General features: G+C 38.1%; 1 protein-coding gene across 1 annotated transcript; it reads left to right on the top strand.

Annotated features, from left to right (window-relative positions):
- The first annotated feature begins 607 nt into the window (after nt 1-607).
- ptk6b (PTK6 protein tyrosine kinase 6b) lies at nt 608-13,335 on the top strand. Its single transcript, XM_060893379.1, has 8 exons — nt 608-1,146; nt 3,604-3,725; nt 4,014-4,174; nt 5,291-5,459; nt 10,382-10,540; nt 10,787-10,968; nt 11,327-11,480; nt 11,678-13,335. The coding sequence occupies exons 1-8, from the start codon at nt 770-772 to the stop codon at nt 11,857-11,859; spliced, it is 1,506 nt and encodes a 501-aa protein (XP_060749362.1). The 5' UTR covers nt 608-769; the 3' UTR covers nt 11,860-13,335.
- The last annotated feature ends 1,440 nt before the right edge of the window (nt 13,336-14,775 follow it).

Genomic DNA, 14,775 nt, shown 5'->3' with positions numbered 1-14,775 from the left:
CACGTACACTGTGGGGAAGTTTCAGTTTAAGAAGCAGCCACAGTTATCTTCCTGTCCTTCTGGATGCATTCTTCTGTTAGCCTGGATTTTGTTTATTCACAGGAAACATTTCTGTGATTAATGTCTTCCTAATTACAAAAAAAAAAAAATAATAAATAAATTATGCACCGTGAGTTTTCAAAAATATTTTAAAAAATAAAGTATTTTTTGAATATATGTGCTGGTATGGTTTATAAAACAATACTCTTTAAATACATATTTTATCCACAGATAAAGGAGTTTATTAATTATTCGTTATTAATTACTGAACTAACACCATGAGAAATAACATTAATAAAGTGTAAAAAAAAAAATAAATCTACAGTGGTACCATGAATTTTAGGTGTATTATGTATCTGTAACTTGGACACTTGAACAGATTACACATTAAAATTAAAAAATACAGTACTTTTTAAGAACTCACTCATGATGCTCGTGCTCGTCCCCTTGATATCTTTATTGCTTAGAGTGAAGGTTAAGATTTTATCTGTTTATGCAGCGGTTTAATCGTTTACTGCGATTATTTACTTCGTTTCCAGTCAGCTGTTACGCACAGTTTTGCGTGCTTAGGTGTGGTAGAAATGAGGAAGTTTGCGGACTTCTTTGACTTCAGATCATTTCCCCCGGATTAGACACACGCTGTTGTTGAATTGTCGCAGTCACTAAGCAGTGCGTGCGCACTTGTTTACGCAGAGCGCCTGCGTCTGCACAGAGCGCGCCGTAGAGAGACATGGAGGAGTGTTTGAACAGGTCGTGCCCGTGTCTCCGTGCACTATGGGAACGAATATTCAAAAGCGAGAAAAAGAATGATGGACTCGAGGGGAAAAGCTCTAACGTGGATGAGCGCATAGCGGACAGTGATCTGGATTTGGAGGAGCGCTATAAGACTTTACCGTCGGAGGAGAGCTCAGTTTATGTGGCATTATGGGCTTTCGAAGCTCGCGACAAGGATGAGCTGTCGTTCAATACCGGTGATCGGTTCCGCATCGTCAGGCGCGAGGGGGATTGGTGGGTCGCCGCTAAACTGGATGCGAGCGGGCGCGTGCTCGCCACCGGAGTCGTGCCGCACAATTTCCTGGAGCGCGCAGAATCGGTTACGTTGCAACCGTGAGTGTTAAACTCTCCTAAATCTTTTCTATTCCCTATCCGTTCCTAAGCGTGTGCACTAAAATAACCCACGAGTTTACACCAGAAAACACGACCTGCAAGGAATAATCCCTAGTGCCTGAATTAAACAGCAATAAAGCAGTGCTCTGGATTAAAGCAGAATACCTGTTAATTAATATAAACCATAATGCCTAACATACACCAGAAGCTTAATAAGCTTTGGTTTAAATTAGTCATAATGATTCAAGTGTATAACAAATTTGAAATCCTCAAAAGACCAAAATATTTCACCTTCTTTTCTGAACAGCTGCTGTTGGATATTTGGTCTCAAAACATATTTTTATTGTTTGCTTTGTTATTAGGCATTTCATTGGAAAAAAAACAATTAACTTGCTATAAAACGTAATTGGTATTAAAACTAAAATCTTTTTTTTTAAACAATAAAATGTTTAAACATTTATGCTTCCAGAAACCAGTTTGAATGAAACACAAATCAATTAAATATTTAGTCAAACTGACAGGTTAAACATGTATGTGTGTAAATACAACCCAATAATATGTTTGTTTTTTAAACAACCCAATACACACACACACACACACACACACACACACACACACACACACACACACACACACACACACACAGGGGATCCATTAAAATGCACATGTAATGTATTTGCAAGGCAGTTACAGTAGTGCACACAACTTGAGCCAAGCCATGTGAGGCAAATACAGGAAGTGCCACCTCATTCTTGCATTTCTATTTGTACGGTAAACCTGAAATGCAGAAGTTTCACACTCTTTCTCAGCATTGTTGTTTAGATTAAGGCAAGTAGATTTGGGATTTGAGATCTTGTATCCTTATGTGTAGTATGACTAGGGTCAGCACAGGTTCTTTCAAAAACACACAACACCTTCTGCTATGCTCTGAAATCATCCAGTCAGGGTTTCCCATCCAGACAATGAAAGAAACAATGCCTCTGATCTCAGTCATGTTGAGGAACCGTATCCTAGACCATCAGTTGTTGTTTTGCTTGTTGTGTGCATTCCTGAGAAATCTTACAGTGCCTACACCACTTTTGGTACCATTGTATTACTGGATGACTTCAGGCATATTTGTCTTTTCCTTTTTTGTCACAATACATAGTAGAATATGCTAAAACTTCCTTTCCAGCTAAGTTATGGATGAGGGTCAAAAATGGAGATGTAATCCTCTCTGGCAACATTTGTATCTCCATCGACTTGTGGTTTGTCAGAACTCACAGTACCATTCTACATCATTCAATCATTTAGAAAGTCCTTGGCTTGTGCAATGGAGTTGAGGAAATTATCTGCAGTGACATTTCATAAAGTTTTGTGGCATGAAGCCACTAGTTAACTCACCACTCGAACCCATTGACCAACTTCCTGCTGTGTTTGTGATACTGTATGTCACAAGTACATTATACAATAAAAATTAAATCTTCCAAAGTAAATTCTGAGAGATAAGCAGCAGAGCAGTCTGAATCCAGATGGGCTCTGTCTGCCTGCTTAAATGATGTAGAATTAAATTCCCCTCTACCTTCTGTGAATATGGATCATTTGCTATGTGGACACCACAGAAAATTAGGATAATGTTTTTATTGCTTAATTATTCCTTCCTTTAATGAGGAAGTTGCTTATTTTTGCTGAGGTCAGTTGTGAATCTAACAGATATGCCATTATCAAAAGTTAAAATAGATATTAAAAGCAGAAATGGAATATAAATATAATGTATATTTATAGGAGACAGAAAAAAAAAAATTGGAGAGCTTGCATAAATAACGTGAAAAAATTTTAAATTTAAGACGGGTCAGGTCTGATTCCTATTGGTCACTAGAGGTCACTTGAAGTGATGAGGTTTAACTTAAACATAGCGCGCTGGACATACACACAGAGTTCCTAACTAGCACACAGCACCTAACTTACACACAGCGCACCTAACTTACACACAGAGCTACTAACTTACACACAGAGCACCCAACTTACACACAGAGCTGCTAACGTATACACAGAGCGCCTAATGTACACACAGAGCACCTAACGTACACACAGAGCACCTAACGTACACACAGAGCGCCTAACGTACACACAGAGCACCTAACGTACACGCAGAGCACCTAACGTACACACAGAGAGCCTAACATACACACAGAGTGCCCAATGTACACACAGAGCGCCTAATGTACACACAGAGCACCTAACTTACACACAGAGAGCCTAACTTACACACAGAATGTAAAGTATGCATAGAGCACGTAACATATACATAGAGCTCCTAACGTACACACAGAGCACCTAACTTACACACAGAGCATCTAACGTACATATAGAGCACCTCACCTACACACAGAGCAAATAGGCCTGGATTAAAAGTATAGTTAAACATAACTAAAAGGGCACATAGCACAATTTTATTATCTTTATTATTCTTATCAGGTGGTTCTTTGGCAAAATGAACCGGATTGATTGCCTCAGTCACCTCCTGACAGGACAAAACAAAGCTGGAGCTTTCCTGGTGCGAGTCAGTGAGACTGACAATGTGGGCCATGTTCTCTCAGGTGTGTATTTAAAGGCTATTTGCTTTATATAGTCTGATAGATATAAGAGTTTGTGAAGCTAACAATTTAATTTTGATTATGTGCCTTGCACCTTCAAGCCAGTTGTTTGATACGATTCATGCGAAATCAGCTACCAGCCTACATAACAAAGCCTTAGCAGGCATTAATTTTTTTTTTTTTTTTATGACAGTATGAAATGAAATTCGTGAATGCTGTTTTTTCCAGACTGAGATGTTGCCAAAATTGTTGTCTCTTCACATTTTTCTAATGCTACTTCTTTTGAATCAGTTAAGGTAAAAAACAAAGCAAAGCACTTTAAGATCTATCAGTCAGAGAATGAATTCTACGTGGAAAAAACCTGTAGCTTCGCCAGTATCCTGGATCTTGTACAACACTATCAGAGTCATCCTCTGGCCTCTGTGGACAAACTGGGAAAACCCTGCGTCAAGGTGAGACAGAAAGAGCTTTTTTTCTTTTGTGCCAGAGAAAGTAGAAAAATCGAAAAGAATTGAGGAAGCGGTTTTTAACTCTAGTTGTTATTTCATTAGTTGGGCATTTCTAGAATTTACAAAAGTACTTTAGTACTTTATTGATTAAACTTGGAAAATAGAATGTCCTCATTCAACTAAATGCAAATAACAGAGAAAAGTGTTAGCCTGGTAGTTACTGTTCCTTAGTCCTCAGTTGTAATGTCGTACTATCAATCAGTCTGACTGAAATCATGGTTTCCATGTGAAGGCAGAAACGTCACACAGGTTGAGAGTCATACAAATAAACAGGATGCACAAGATATTTTTGTCATCTGGTGTTACAATAATCTTTCATGTTTTAAATAATTTAAGTAATGTAAATGATATCATCAATGAAGAGGAAATACTATCTTCAGTATGTACTGTAAACTAACTAATCAGCCAATGATTTCTCATAAACGTTTTACTGGGGAACAGTAAAGTTTTACTAGGCTTAATGCCCAGTAAAAAGGGTGTTAAGATGCCCCTTGGTCATCACAAATGATACAGTATTAAAGCTAATACTATATACTACATACACTTGATGCAGAATTATTAAAGATTGTTGTGTTTGTGTGTGTCTATGTAGACAGGGTTGCCAGATATGGATAACAAAACTAGGTCACTGGATAATTTAAACTGGAACATAATGTTAAAATTCTAAATATATCACTCCCATAATTAAAAAATATATGTAAAAATATATGTATTTACAGTCAGTTATGTACGAAACACTGTGTAGTATTACTCATAAACACAATCTGTTTTATGCATAAAATCTTACATTAAGATTGTCAGCTGGTGAACAAAATCTGTTAATGTTGCTAGTAAACTTTTTTAAAATGAGCTATTTACACTTTTAAGATCTTGTTCTGATGCTATTTTCTCTATCATCTTGCAAAGGTGCATTATAGCTACAATATAAATTAGGTAGTTAAATACTCAATACAAGCATTTCAGTCAAATATAATTCATGCAATATGTCAAACCACAGACTTGGCAACCCTATATTTAGAAGAAATTCATGTAAATGTGTGGTAACACTCTTGTTTTCAGAGAAAACCCAAGCAGCAAGACCTGTCTCGCACCACAGTTGACATGTGGGAACTTCCCAAAGAAGACTTTACTTTAGAGAACAAGCTGGGCAACGGTTACTTTGCTGACGTTTATCGGGGCAAGTGGAAGAACCAAACACAAGTGGCCATCAAAATTCTCAAGAACAACGGTAAGCTATCACTGTTAACTGGCTATATGTAGGTTCACCTATTTTCTTTGTCAGGTCATCATTTCCAGTAGCTTCTCAGTACTTTCATCACCCCAGATTGCTTATATATCATAACATGCCTGTATTTCATATAAATGTTAACATGAGGCCACTTGGTTACTGCAATAGAAAATTCTAGTGAGATAAGGTGTATTGTGAATATAATATTCATTATGAGGTCAGACCCATGTATCACATTCACCAAAAAATGAAAGCATGCAGATGGAAGTGCTGTATGTCCGTCTGAAACCAAGTTCTTTAAAACAGTTAGATTTCAGTTCTTTCACCATTGCACAATGCTGTAATTTACACAATCATCAGTGCTAGTCCATGAAAAATCATCACCGTTAGCATTTTCGGGATCTATGGACTCACTCATCTGCAGTGTTGATAGGAAAGAACGCAGGGCTTTGCTCTTCAACAGTAATTCAACACAAACAGAGTTATTAGTGTGAGTCTTACATTTACAAATGGCAATAGAAGACAGAAGGCTAATTGCATCCAGTAAATTAGCAATCAATATAGAATGAGTGATTGGTTTTCATGAAGATGTGAAACACCTCTATGTTTCCAGAGATTGCCTGTATGCTGAGCAACAGAGACTGCATAAGCATTATCAGTGTAGACAGTGAAAGAGTGCATCACTCTCATGATGTGAAGAGGGTTTGTAGGACATAACCACACCAAAAGCTTCAACAATTGCATATGCATTGAAAGGAGTACATCTGCTAGTTGGATGAATGACCCTTCCACATTCAGGTCAGGTTGGTCAGTTAAGGGAGCATGTGGTTTAGATATAATGACTAAAACAAACAATAATTAGCTCATTTCCTAATAGAACTGGTGAAAGGAAAAGTAGATGTTTTGAAGTGTTAACACAAGCATTTGATTAATGAGTTTTGTGAGATGATGGAAAAATTATGTGTTTGCATGATGTAGTACATAGCATTTGTGCATTAGTACACAATCAGAACTAGACACAAAGGCTTTAGGCCGTAGCTGCTAGTGAGCATGAAGGGAGACCTAGAATCGTTGGGTCCAAACAGGCCTGGTTGTGTCTCAGTGTTTTTCTGTCAATACAGCAGACATTATTCTCATTCACAAAAAGTGAATAATCTTCTCATAATCTGGATTATCCAAACATGGAGCAGATGAAATCTGTTTTTAGCTGCTCGACTTTGCTGAGCATGTTTGATGAGTATGTGACTGGGTACATTAGCACTTGTGTTGATAACATCATACCCACCATACAAGTCACCATACAAGTTCCCGAATCAGAAGCCCTGTATAAACAGTCAGGTACGCCACATGCTGCGTGCTCAATCATTTGAATTTACTTCTGTCAATGAGGCAGAGTACAAAGCTGGTAAATATGAACTGCGAAAAGCCATATACCAAGAGAGAGTATAGATGCTGATGCCGGGCGGATGTGGCAAGGCCTGCAACATATCACAGACCCACCTCAAGACCTATCATCAGCCCCTCAGACAGCCTGCCGGATGACCTCAACACCTTCTACGCCTGCTTCCAGACCTCCAGTGTCGACACAGAGTGGGACCCACACAAACACTGGGACCACCCAACCCCCCTTCTCCCCTCCTACTGTATCATCAGCTGTGGTACACAAAGCACTGAGGAAGATCAACCCCTGTAAGGCAGCGGGGCCAGACAATATCCATGGGCGGGCCCTCAGAGCTTGTGCTATGGAGCTGCCTAACATACTCACCTCCATCTTCAACCTCTCCTTCAGTCAGGGAGTTGAGCCACCTGCTTTAAGACCACAACCATCGTCCCACTTCCCAAGAAGAGCCCCCCAACCTGCTTGAACGATTACAGAGCAGTAGCACTCACTCCAATCATCATGAAGTGTTTTGAGTGGTGCTGGCCCATATTCAGAGCAGCATACTGGAAACATTGGACCCCCTGCAGTTCGCATATCGGAACAACAGGTCCACCTCAGATGCCATTGCTGCCGCCCTCCATGTTTCCCTTTCTCATGTGGAAGATAAGGACACCTACAGCAGGATGTTCTTTATTGACTACAATTCCGCCTTCAACACAGTCATCCCCATAAACTCACCCACAAACTGCACTAGGACTACTCCCTTCACTCTGCGACTGACTATTGGACTTCCTGACTGGCAGACAGCAGTCTGTCAGGATTGGAATAGAACCTCAGCCACCATCACAACAAACATTGGCACCTCACAGGGATTGTCCTCAGTCCCATCCAAGGACAATCATCCTGAAGTTTGTTGACGACACTGCAGTGATAGGACGGATCACTTGGAGGGACGAAGCGGCCTACAGGATGGAGGTGGCCAGTTTGGTGAAATGGTGTGAGGACAATAACCTCACACTCAACACAGACAAGACAAAGGAGATGATGGTCACGATGGACACGAGGAAGGAGTGGAGAACTCACCAGCCACTGTTCATCCGAGAGCTTGAAGTAGAGAGGGTGAGCAGCTTCAAATACCTAGGGGTCCACATCTGCGAGGACCTCACATGGACACTCAACACCACCCAGCTGGTTAAAAAAGCACAACGGCGGCTGTACTTCCTGAGGAGGCTGAGGAAGTTTGGAATGCCACATAACTCAATTAGACTCCTGAACAGGTAGCCAGAAGACTCCACCTAATGCCATTTCTGTCATTATCCACATTTGCATTCAACTTGCACATTGTTAACGTTACTGCTGCTGCTATTACCATCTACAGTGGTATATATTTTTAGTACGCATTGTACACTTGTACATACAGAAAATAGTCTACATTTCTATATTTAAATAGTCTGCTGCATAGTTTTGTTTTTTTAACTATTTATGTGTTTGAGTCTTTTACTTAATTTTACTTTTTTTAACATAGTTTCTTTTTTTGTTGGGTATTCACTGTGGACAGCAATGAAAGAATTTAATTGTACCGGGAAACCTGTTTCTTTACTGTGTATATGACAATAAACGCTTTAAATCTTAAAATCTTACATTTTTAAGCGCAGGCTTCTGCTGACCTTTGATCATTTAGTGACCAAATTCTGGGCATATGTGATGTCTTGTAACAGTTGGGAAATTGTCACAAAATCAACAATCCACAGTTGGCAAAAATTAAGCTTGCCTACGGTGGGTAACTCATAATCTGGTGGTGGCCTTTGGTGAATTGAGGATCCTCCTAATCTTAGCTGAGTCCGTTTGTATCCCCCTTGAGATGTTAGAACATGTCCTAAACATTTTACTTTAGGTTGGATCGACTACAGTTTAGATTTAGAACATTTATAGCTACTCTCTTCACTTTGTTGTTTGGTTTGGTTTACATTGTTCCCTACTGTTAGAACAACGGGGCAAATCATTTATAAAACCTATGAGAGTGCTACCCCCTGGTGGTTGAAATGATTTTAATATGTCTAAAGTTAACAGTGGTGGATAATGGCTCAGATAAATGGACACTCAGGGCTTTAAGAAAGTGTAGGATTTCTTTTTTCCCTTTTCTACTAGAAGCAATATATTTATAGTTAAATTCCACGAAACCCCCCCAAACAGTTAGTTTTTTATATCTTCAAAGTAAATGTTGATATCTAACACATTTCTATAATACCCCAAAGTGCTTTTTCGTAAAATTTGAAGGCATCACAAAATTTTCAAGCACTAAAGTTTTGTGTAAAGTTATCCCAACATAAGTATAAATGCCTCGCACTGAAAGCCAGCAGAGTCCTGACTAAGTAATTCATTTGTTTATACTGACTGAAAATGTCTAATAAGTTGATTTCTGCCATTGGAACAGAACACCAGTGTTCTGGTAAAAAGGGTTAATATTTAGTACACAATTACTGTATAGCATGTTCACCTCTTTTCCCAACATTATGGTGTTATGGCGGGGGCATGGTGGCTTAGTGGTTAGCATGTTTGCCTCACACCTCCAGGGTTGGGGGTTCGATTCCCGCCTCCACCTTGTGTGTGTGGAGTTTGCATGTTCTCCCCGTGCCTCGGGGGTTTCCTCCGGGTACTCCGGTTTCCTCCCCCGGTCCAGAGACATGCATGGTAGGTTGATTGGCGTCTCTGGAAAATTGTCCATAGTGTGTGATTGCGTGAGTGAATGAGAGTGTGTGTGCCCTGCGATGGGTTGGTACTCCATCCAGGGTGTATCCTGCCTTGATGCCCGATGACGCCTGAGATAGGCACAGGCTCCCCGTGACCCGAGGTAGTTCGGATAAGCGGTAGAAAATGAATGAATGGTGTTATGGCTTAGTAAGATGTTGGGTCACCACAAGCTACCAAAACAGCTTCATTTTGCCATGGAACAGATTCTATAAGTCCTTAGAGCTATACTGGAGGAATGAGCAGCATTACTCCAGATGACATTTGGTGGAGAATGCTGTATAACATGCCAGTGTGAAATCTCCTGTAGTTTGATTGGGTTTTAAAGCTCCTTCCAAAAGCTGACATATGTGAGATGTGGTCGCTTAGTGGTGAAGGTGTTGGACAACTGGTTAAAAGGTTGTGAGTTCAAATCCCTAGCTGCCACTGGTGGGCCCTTTAGCAATGCCCTTAATGAGAGTTAGAAAATGAGATAAAAGGTACGTTGCTCTGGATAAAGGTGTCTGCCAAATGCTGGAATTGTAAAGCATGTGATCTAGAGTACATCATTTTCATATTCATCCTTTCAACTACCCTCAGAAATGTTTCTCAGTAAGATAAATGTGATTCATCAGAATAACTTCTTATTAATTTGCAGGGACTTCAACCTCAAAAGTGGACCCAAACCATGCCATCAAAATGCCCTTTTACAACCGAAAAGTCACCAGTCACCACATTAAAATCTGTTTCATGTGTCACCTGTCTGTATGCTTGATATTATGTTTTATATTATTCTTATATTTTTTCCACTCAGATACTTTAAACCAGAAGACATTTCACATGGAGGTTGAGGTTTTGAAACAGTTGCGTCACAACCACCTTATCTCTCTCTTTGCAATATGCACTTCCTCCACACCATATTACATCATCACCGAGTACATGGAGAAGGGAAACCTGCTGGATTTACTCCGCAGTAAGTCTTCACTCTTTGTCTAATCTTCTGAGCAACGGCTCAGATTGTACAGATGAGTGACTCAGTAAAGACTCCCTGTAGAGCTTTGTTTGAGAATCCTATCCTTTAACATATCATTCTTATTAAATGGGAGTCAGACTATTGCACAACAGTGTTTTACTGTCAACATTTCTGTACAGTTTATTAGCTGAAGCTGTAAATGATATATTCAGATTTATATTTTTTATTTCTGCTTTCTTTTCTGAGGTCCAGAGGGCAATGCTTTAGACCTGGAAATCTTGACTAACATGGCATACCAGGTGGCTGATGGGATGACTTACCTGGAGGATCATAACAGTATTCACAGAGACCTGGCAGCTCGCAACGTGCTTGTTGGTGAAGGATACGTGTGCAAGGTGGCTGACTTCGGTTTAGCACGAATTATCAAGGTGATGTTTAAAAAAAACATTGACAAGTACTCTTCAAACATGACTCTTTTTTTTTTTTTTTTTAACTTTGCCAAAAAGCTTAAGCTGAAGACAGGATGTTTGTATCTGGTCTAGGATTCTACAGGATGAAACAAACAAACAAACAAAAAAATCAAATAAATTATTAAAAAAAACATTTTTTTTATGTATATGGATTTAATTGCACATATGTTTCATCTTTCTTAAATAAGTTTACACAAACATACTGCTATTAGAATGAAATATCAGTAGATGGGTATTGTCGTGAGTTTATAATTACAATTTATTGACTTGGAAAATATGTTTTTTTTTCTCTGTATGTGTTACATTCCTGTTGAAGGAGCCGTTCTACATGTCTAATGATCTAAAAATCCCATTCAAATGGACAGCACTTGAAGCCCTCGAGCTTGGGATTTTCTCTAATAAATCTGATGTCTGGTCTTTTGGTATTCTCTTGTATGAGATTTATTCATATGGCGCAATTCCGTATTCAGGTAAACCGTATTTTCCATTTTTTTAATTTACTTTTAAAAGCTACATCAGCAATATTTTAAGTTAAATGAAATGACTTTCCTACAATACTCAGAGATTCTGTGAATTTTATGTAATTTTGCGAACAGAAATTCAGCCAGATTCTAATTATAATTAACAACAGTATTTTTTTTGTTGTTGTTGGTCTTGAATTTTGTAGGTATCAATAATAAAGGTGTACTTAAAGAGATCAAAAGTGGCTACAGATTGCCTGCTCCTCCCAAATGTCCTTCCTTCATCTATGAGATTATGCAGTCCTGTTGGAGCGAGCAGCCAGAGGATCGGCCAGCTTTTAAGTGGCTTAAATCTGAACTTAATGAGTGCATTAACCGGGTCACTTAACTCTATGAATCCTGTGTGTATATAGTGTACTTTTTTTTTTCAGAGAAATGTACAGTGTGCGATATGTTTTTGACATTGTAAAGTTGCTATGTAAAATTTGTTTAATCTCTTATGGAATAAGACAGTGAACATATAAAATCCCTAAGTATATTCATTTTATACAGTGTGTTATTTGTAATTCTATTAAGTGTATTCATTGTTATAAAGACGTCATGTAATGGTGACAAGTACATAAAGATCTGCTGTAATGAACCTTTAATGTCATTTAACAAGCACAATGCACCATAATCACAGTCTGCTTTAAGATATGTCATTATTGTCATGCACTGAGATTGTACATGATAACGAGGACAGATTTTAATGAAAGCCTATTTCATAAGATTTGTAATAGCGTATTTCATTACATTAATTTTTTAATTAGAATTGTTGACTAAAATACAGATATTTCCTGCACTGTGACAAGTCTTTGACTCCAATCTAGCACTCAATCAGAGCAAAATCCATTAAAACCCAGGCTAAAGTCAGTCATGAAAAGACAAAGCACATGATGTATGTCTTCATGTATGTTTCAATCAGAACAGTCCTTCTGAAACATTAGCAGTGTTTATATAATACAGCTTTTTATAAAAGAAAAAAAACTTTTATTGAAAGGTCAGATTATTTCTGTCAGCTCATCTCAGCTGATTGATTAATCCAGTTTCTGAACTATGTAGATGTATGTGTTAGAACAGGGAAACGCTAGAATCTGTAGGAAACACTCCATGAGCAGGATTGGGAAAATGTGATTTCAAATTCAGGTTAGAATTTTATTTGTCAGATATACTAGCATATAATGTACAATAAAACATGTAGTGAAATGCTTTTTGACTGGCTGCATCATAAAAAATAAAACCGATAAGAATAAAGGAGAAGAAATAAAATACAAAATAAATATACTAAGAAGAGAATTCCAATAAAATGACAGTAAAAATAGGAATTACACTATACAGGAAGAAAAGGTATGGTGGTAGAACAGTGTGACTATGTGACTATTTGAAATATGTGCAGATGTGCCCATGTGAGCAGTTATGGTACAAAAAGTGTGTAATATACTGTATGTAGTGAAAATATATGCAATGAAAATAATGTCCAGTAGAGGTAGTAAAAGTCCAGAAAAGGTTAAAGATTTAAGCAAATGAAGCTTATGCTTCTTCCATAGATACATTCCGTAGTACATTCTGCATTAAGGTGCTTAATGAAGTCTTTAGTTTGCACTGCAAACAGTCTTTGTGCACTGTTTTATTACAATCATTACTCATTATCTTCTGCTCTGTTTACAGTAGGTGTTAAGATTGTTATTGCCGAAGGGCTACAGACTACATTTCCACTAGAGAGGCCGTTGCCAATTTAAGTTCCTTTAAGCTATTCCTTGCATTTCAGACGTACATTTTTAACAGATTTCTGCAACAGAATGAAAACAATAAAAATCGACAATTATCTGTGTTTTTAAAATGAAAATTTGTAAAATATCTGCAGCAGTGACAGAGCATCTTAAAGGATACTGAGCACAAAAATGTTTTAAGCCATGATCTCAACACAAGTTTATGTGGCTGGAAAAAAAAAACATTTGCATTTGCTCTGGACTGATATTGATTGTATACTTACTGTGAAGTAACTGTAAACCACAACATCCATCCATTAAGGCCAATTTGCTATACAAATTTTTAGATTAGAGTTCCTTTTGTTTAAACTCAGCCATGTTTCAAATGATCAAAAATATTAGTTGATGACTGACGAGTGTTGCCCTGGTGTGCTCTGTTAGATTGACTAACAGTTAATAGCTCTGAAAGACTTCTAATGGATTGGAGGCCTGAGTTTCACCTGTAAAAACTGTATTTGTTGTTAAAAAGGATAAACCAATATGAAGATCAGAGAGCTGCCTATAATAGAAAAGCAAGACAATTCGAATGTGAAAAAGAGGAAAATAATCTGTCATTGCACAAACACTGAGCATAGTTAATACAACAATTTGGACTGTCCTAAAGGGGGAAATCATACCAAATAGGTCAGCCACAGAAAACAGCATCAGGTGATGACAAACATTTTAAAAACAATGAAGAAATAATCAAAAACAACAGTCAGTAACATCATCAACAACCTTCACATGGCAGGAGTTAAAGGATTTGCTTATAACCCAAAACAATCAAGCTCATACAGTAGTTCAGGCACAATGGCGGTAGTGACTTTGTGCTTGCATGGCTGCTTCTGGCACATTATCTAATATTTATTGTAAAGTCATGTGGTTTATTGTCATTTCAACCACATAAAGGTGTACACAGTGAGACCTATGATGGCAGCAGCAGAATACATTCAGAAGTATACAGAAACATTCTGTCTGCCAGCGTACAGAGTAATGCATCCAGTCTAACATTTTAGAGGTTTTAGACTGGTCAAGTTAGTCAATAGCCCTTAACCCAATTGAGCAGCATTTCAATTCCTGAAGAAGAGACTGAAAGGATAAACCCCCAAAACAAACACCAACCTTTCAGTTCTTTCAAAGCTATAAAAGGAGGCTATAGTTTGGAGTCAGTGGGTCATTGGCTTGATGCAGTTATTGGAATCGATGGATATACAACCAAATATTATTTTCATAACCAAGTATGATTTACTATTGGACTATCTGTTCTATAAATTATGTGATCCTAAGTTGTTTAACACATCTAGATCAGGAAACTAAATAAGAAATACTTCTCATCTCTTATCTCTTACTGTCTCATATTCATCAGTAGATCTCTGTTCTCAGTGTATAGTAAAAACAAAGCACTGGTCTTATTGTCACAATACTTTCAGTGGGGCTCATAGGATTGAAGGATCAAACCATGCGGTGATCCTTCATGCCCTCTGGATGGAAGCAATGAGACTACTTCCATCAAGACA

Source organism: Tachysurus vachellii, chromosome 19, assembly GCF_030014155.1.
Source record: "Tachysurus vachellii isolate PV-2020 chromosome 19, HZAU_Pvac_v1, whole genome shotgun sequence".
In the NCBI taxonomy this organism is placed as follows: Eukaryota; Metazoa; Chordata; class Actinopteri; order Siluriformes; family Bagridae; genus Tachysurus; species Tachysurus vachellii.
Note: the sequence above shows the minus strand (reverse complement) of the source record. Positions and strands in the feature narration are given on the sequence as shown.